Source organism: Gavialis gangeticus, unplaced genomic scaffold (assembly GCF_001723915.1).
Source record: "Gavialis gangeticus isolate Ggan-Ray unplaced genomic scaffold, GavGan_comp1, whole genome shotgun sequence".
In the NCBI taxonomy this organism is placed as follows: domain Eukaryota; kingdom Metazoa; phylum Chordata; order Crocodylia; family Gavialidae; genus Gavialis; species Gavialis gangeticus.
In genome coordinates, this window is record NW_017728998.1 from 12,814,421 (window position 1) to 12,821,181 (window position 6,761).

The 6,761-nt window shown below is 46.1% G+C and overlaps 1 protein-coding gene across 1 annotated transcript in view; it reads left to right on the forward strand.

The window, feature by feature from the left end:
* The window catches only part of ADAMTS18 (ADAM metallopeptidase with thrombospondin type 1 motif 18), a 125,232-nt gene that overhangs the window by 108,803 nt on the left and 9,668 nt on the right, over positions 1 to 6,761 (forward strand). The window contains exon 20 of the mRNA XM_019505270.1: positions 2,834 to 2,981. Within this exon, the coding sequence (XP_019360815.1) occupies positions 2,834 to 2,981 (148 nt within the window). The remainder of the gene's footprint in view (positions 1 to 2,833; positions 2,982 to 6,761) is intronic.

The window sequence follows — 6,761 nt, forward strand, 5'->3', positions numbered from 1 at the left end:
CAGAGTTCTTGCCACTTCTTCAGCCCATGGCCCAGGGCAAAGCAGCTTGCACGGGGCAAAGCAGCCTGCACAGGGTGCCCCTCCCTGTCCCCCGGCACACTGATGCCGGGGAGTGCACCAGACGGTGCACATTTGATTAACCGGCATCCCCCATTCCCAAGGGATGCCGGATAAAAGAGCTTTTACTGTAGCTGGTTTCTAGCAAGCCTTAGTTTGCACATGTAGGCAAACCCTGTTGCTGGGAGACTGCAGCTGCTGTGATCTCCCAGCTGTGGGAGCACAGCTGGGGCCAAGAGTCCCTGCAGCTGATTCTCAACTCCAGAAGCAGCTTGCAGCTGTGAGATGCTGTGGCCTGGCAGGTGTGGGGCACTGCTGTTTTCTCCCAGCTCCGAGGGTGCATGTTATATTCTGTGGTGGGAGATTACAGTGGCTGCAGTCTCCCAGCTGCAGGGGTGCATGAGACTCCCCCATGGCTGGGAGCCCGGTCAGCGGTGGGGGCCTACTTCTTGCTGGTGTCATTTTTATGTCATGTTACGGTGAGGGGCCTGATCTTATTTTTTTGTCAGAGCCGGAGACTGCCCGTGGTCAGGGGGCAAGCTGCCGGCAGGCTGAGTGGCCCCCGAGCTGTGGGGGCCCCCGGTTCTTCCCTCCAGAGGGGTGGTGTCCCTTAGGGCTGCCCAGGTGAGCTGCTAGCTTGGAGGCAGCACCTGGCCTGATCCAACTGTTCCCTGACCCCACCCAAGGAGCAGTGCCTGGTGGGCTTCCAGTGGGTGGGCTCGGGGAAGAGTTGGATTGGGCTGGGTGCTGCTGGGCCTGCTAGCAGCCCACCTGGGTGGCCACTGAGGGAAGGACTGGGGCCCCCCCTGAAGCACCCCCAGGGGCAAGCCAGCTCATTCCTGGGGGGGGTCCCAGGTGTTCTGCCAGTAACAGGAGCCTGCTGAAAGCAGAAGGGGTGAAGGACCCAATCCTTTTTTTCTCAGTAGCCTGCCTGCCTCTCCCATGACTTGGGGGTGAGCTGACGGTCGCATCATTGTAATAGGCAACCTTGCAAACTAAATTACATTGGGACGTAGTTTAGTTTGCAATGAAGCAAGCTCGTTTAAAAGCCCCAAAGCTCTTGTACATGTAGTGTGACACTTTTAAGTCACACAAAGTGACATTTTCATCACATGTACATGGTAGTGGCGTCACATGTACAAGCGCTGATTGGCTTAACATTTAGCAGCCAATGGGAATGTCTGTTTTTCAGGGTTGTTGGAGTTTTATGAGCAAGCCAGACTATGGATAGTGTAATGCTTGTTGTAACACTTGCTGAATTTTGAATAGTTACAAGACTTGGCAGGACCAGAGAAGACAAGAGAATTGCACAGACAGCTCACACACAGTAGTTCAGCTTTCCCAAGAGAAGTCCAGAGCATGGTATAAGCATCCACGATGGGACTGTTGATTCTTAGACAAGATCTACACTGTAATCAGGCGAGATTGCAGTATGACAGGTAGACATCCCTTCAGGTCTGTATTTATGGCACTAGCTTTAAATCTAGCTACTTCAGGTACTAATAGCAGTGAAACAAGGACTGCATAACCCCACCAAGGAGCCCAGGGGGATGGCTCAGGAGGTAATTTTTGCCAATATGTTCCTATCTATTTGGCAGCTGGAGGCCACGCCAAAATTACTTCACTGATGTTAGGACTCAAACAAACTGGGCTTAAGTTAGCCCCAGTATATCTACAGTATCTCTTTCTCTCCTCTTTGCCATTTGAGATACGGGATATTGGGCCAGATGGACCTGTGATCAGACTCAGCATATCATTTCTTCTGTTCTAACATGTGCTGCAGTTGAGCCTCTTAAAAGTTAATAGACTAAAGTTATATCCTAAGGAATGTCACACTGTACAGATGTTGAAGCGTAATTCAGCTGGTCAATATTCATTATATGTTTTCGTGCAGACAGTTTCTTTTTTCTGAAAGTGAAGATAATAGTCAACAATGTTATCGGTGCTCCAGAGATGCTCCATTCCATGTTCATTTCCCAATTCTGCCTTTCCCTTCTTCTTGAAGTGTACTGTGCTTGAACTGTTATATATCTACATGCATAATAGATTTGAGCATCTGCACAGATAGTTTTCAGTCCCCTAAATACTTTGATTAATTACTGGCTGAGTCCATATTTATTTCTACGTTCTTGCAAACAAGCTTCTGTATTTCTGGAACTTATCTACTTGGTGAGATATATCATATCTATGAGACATACTCATTTAAAAGCATATACATGCAACAGTGTATGCCTGACAATTGTAATTGGACGAAAATGAACACAGCTGTCTTAAGGGCATACTTTTCATGAAACACATATAAGTAAAAGACTGATTTCACTTTATAATACCTCATATATCTTCCTGAAAATGCTTAATTTTTTTTCCCCTTCCCAGATACTTCCACATTTCTGGCATCATTAAGACGTTACCTTTCAAAAACACCAGCAGTGCACCCAGAGACTAAAAGTTTCACGAGAGTTGAGCACATGCAATCAGGGGATGCTTTTTTTTAAAGAGAATAGCTCCCAGTTAGGCACCTAAGTAGGTAATCAGATTTTTCAGTCTTGCTCAGCATATTGAATGAAATGTGGGTGCAGAAATTTTTGAAAGTCTGGCCATGGCTGTAGGTGGTGAGCACTCAGGACATCTGGCCTTGAGCTTTTCCATGCTATCGAGCTACACTTCTTTGAGTCTTCTTCAAAGTACTTAAGAGCCTTTCCATTGATTTTGGAGGTGCTTGGAAGACTATGTGCTTCTTTATGAAATGTGGTTTCTCATTTTTGCCCCTCTGCAGTGTACGGTAACATGTGGTGGGGGCGTGCAAATGCGGACCGTGCAATGCTTGAGGCAGGGACGACCAGCATCTGGATGTCTGCCCCATCAGAAACCGGCTATCTCAAGAGCCTGCAATACCAACTTTTGCCCAGCTCCTGAGAAAAAAGGTAAAACTTGCGTTTCTTCAGGATGGGGTGGGTTGGGTCACTCAAACTTTTATGCTTCAGCAAAAAAATCTTTTTTTCCAGGAGCATTTGGAACATAAATAGTTTTTGGCGCTTTCCTGGCCAAATCCAAAATTGTTCAGCAACACCATGGCTCTCAGCACTCCAATACATTTGTGAAGTGCAGCATCTTTCTTTTCACAAGAAGCCCTCTTAAAACAGATGGAGGAGGATAACTGTGAGATCTGATCCATACAAGGCAAGGGGAGAGTTTTTAAAAAGCCAGCACATGTTGATTAAGAAGTAGATACATACATTTTACATACTTCCCCCCCACTCCCTTGGATCTCCCTTGATGCTTTCTTTCCTGTTAATAAGAAAGATCTGGCTGCACTGTGCATTATCTTCATCACCACCCTAAAACGTTGCTGGGAGCATGCCATACACACATTACCAGAGGGTTCAAATTGTGGATTTTCAATAGAGCATTGGCAAAGTGCTCTTACTGTTGCCACATTGAGGCCCTTAAAACTTCATTTTGCTCTCATTTCTCTCCCTTTGGTTTTCAAGATATGGTGAACAAGAAGAATAACCCTTTATACGCCCAGTTCTGTAGTGTTGTTTCCCACCCCCAGAGCTGTCATTAATGGCTTAGCTGTGCCTTGAAGACACTGCTTATAGTAAAGGGAAAGTGTGGAGTTCCACCTTTCTAGCAGAAATATTCAGCCTTATGAAGCCTGCCTTCTGCAGCTTCCAGGCATGTATGAGTTCAAAGCTGTTTCCTGATGTGCACCTAGCTCTTCCTTAAATAGCTGGCCAGGTCTGTGGGGTAGCTAGGCGTAGAATGACATGTTGTGCCATCTACCTGCCTTATCAGGGGTGCTTTGCAGCTGTAGATGAACAGGGAGCAAGCAGACTCCGTGCCCTTGCCAGGGAGAGAACTAGGGCTCTGACTCAGCCCTTATACAGGCTGTGAAAAAAAGAGCGGTTTCTTGCACTTTTTTCTCCTCCAGATTGTGCAGGAGTGCCATGGCCAGGCAGAACATGTGCTCAAGTCCTGAAGGGAACAAAGTCCCTACTTAGGTCAAGATTTATCAAAGTACTTTACAAATCATTCATTCTCAAAAACACCCTGGTGAAGGATTTTAGCGCTCTTAAGCTAAGCGCAGACATTCAGAAAGTCCAAGGTGGATCCAAGTTGCATGGTTTTCTGTAAGTGGTTTTGAATTGGCAGCGATCAGAACACGCATTCGCCGTTTGGTGGTAGGAAGGGGATGGGCAAATCTTAGACCATGTTCTGCCATTTTTAACCCGGTCTGTGTGCGCCGAACTTCTGTTATGGGTATAGACTGATTACTGATCACTTAAAAGTGTAATGTCTGCTCACTTCAAAGAGGGGGAACTGAAAAAGAGTTGTTGCACCTCCCGTGGCCACGGCAGAGCTGGATTCCTTCAGATCCTAAACATGGGCGACTGGTGCCTCCTGAGTCTAGGGGGACACCCGATTGCTGACTGGGGGGTGAGGGGAGAGTCCCCAACAGCTGATCGCTGAGCCAGCGGTACTTCCAGTTTTGCAGCTGGTTCTTCTGGGGGGCATGGCTGATCTCAGGGGGTATGCGTGCAGCCATTACGGATCACCAATGATCCTAAAAAAAGGCAATAACACAGCTTGGACCAGAAGGCTGGGCCAGGCGTCCTGATGTCATAGATGCTAGGGTCAGAAGGGACCTCAGTAGGTCATCAAGCCCGACCCCCTGCCGTGGGCTGGAAGGAGCGCTGCGGCCAAACCTTCAGTTCTAACAGCAGATCAACGTTCCTCCATATTGATTCGAGAAGCTCATTAAATGGAGAAGGTCCCACAAGGCATAAAATCCATTGAACCACTGGAATAGCATACTACAATACTAGCACATGAGCCCAAGATAGAAAACAGAGACAGAAGCAATACAAAGCCTGCTTTCTGTGAGAGCCCTGGGTCTCTAATTTGGGATTTATCAATCAGCTGAACCTGGGCTGGACTGAAGGAATGGATGAATTGGTCCTGAAAGGGAAAAATAAATAACTGAAACTAGTTTGAAATGTGACTGGAGGCTTCTGAAAAATCAGAAGTGAATACCAAACCTTGCTGTAATCCCTGCTGTACTTCAGGACATATTTTTTGTGAATTTATTAAATTGCCTTCCATCATAAGGTAGAAACCCTCCCTCCCCTCATTTCCCTCAGCCATATTTTACGTCCGGGCTAATGTCTGTTATTAATTTTGGCCTTAGTCTGTTTCTTCCTGACCCTGCAGCTGTAGAGCCCCCTTTCCCCTCTATTGCAACTGGGGCTCCAGACTCTGGAGATCAATTATCTCTTTGCTGCTCTCTAAGCCTCCATCGAAACCAGTGAATGTGGAGGGGGCCAGCTGTGCTGGAAGCACATGGAAGCAAATCACTCTCAGTTACCAGCCGCAGAGCTCCAGCTTCGTGAGCCATTAGGGAGAGATTACGGTAAAGAAATAAATGTTTCTGGGAGAGTTATCACACTCCCCTAGACAAGTTGGGTTTCTCCTCTAGCCATTTTTTTTTCATTTCCATCACTCTGCTAGACGCAGGAACAGGTATTGTAACTCACAGGCAGTAAATCCAGATACTTGGAACACCTTGACAAGAAAACAGCTTTAAAAAAAGCAGTTACATTTGAAAACCCAAATTTGTTAGGGTCAATGGGAATCTTTCCAAAAATGTCTGTGGTCTTCGGATGAGGTCCTGAGACCTCTCCCAGAGTGTCTAAGTGACTTAGGTGCCTAAATCCTATTTTCAGGCAGGGCTTTGGAGGCCAAGTTCTGTTGCCCTGGGTAATACATAAGCAGTTTTTGAAAATGAGTCATAAACCAATTTTGAAAATTTACCCAAGGTGACCTTAGGAGCATGGCTGTGTTGGAGCCAGTGCTGAATGATCTTTCTCCGCGTTATTTTGTCATTGTCTGCAATGCCCCTTCTCATCAGTCAAGGCCCTGACTCAAGCTGTCACTGTCAGGCATGGTAAATTTAGTAATCTGAGCTGTGGGTGGTGGATAATGGGTTAAGTAGTGCAAAGTTGGGACTACCAGTTTCATTCCTGCTTGACTCACCACTGTGAATGCAGCACTTCAGAGGGGAAAGACTGCCACCTGGTACCAACCCAGGGAGTCTTGGAGGAGTGTTTGCCTAGTGCCCGCATTTTTGCTTCATGGCGCTGCTGGCTGTTTCCTGGAATATTCACAGCATAGCACAAACATGTCTCTTTTCAGGTCTTGTGATTTTTTTTTTTAATGCCAGTTTATAAAAATAAAGGACTTCAAAAACTCCTTAAGCATTCTTAAAAAAAGAACCAGTATGATGAAGTAGCAGCTCGTAACAGAGGCACACCAGTGAGTGGTGTGACAGACAGGGGAGTTTTTTTTCCTGTGCCACCACTTGCAGTGGCAGATCAGCAAATGCAGACAGCAGTAGCTAGATTGACTACATCTCCCTGTAAATTCCTTTACTGACCATGTGAACAGCACTTGAGAGCTGAGTCGAATCTTTTCCCCATGACATTTCATATTATGGCACAGCTATAAATTTGTCTAATTTAAAAGTTGTAATGCTTCTTCAGACATTTTTGAATTTGTTTATAAATCATCCAGATGAGTCATCACTCTGGACTTTAAAAGAAGTATAAAGCACCCATTACAAAAAATGTGGACTCAGACGGCCAGGAATTTTTTTAAACACACGGGACTTTACATGCAAAAACTCTGTACTAGATAAGCAAAGT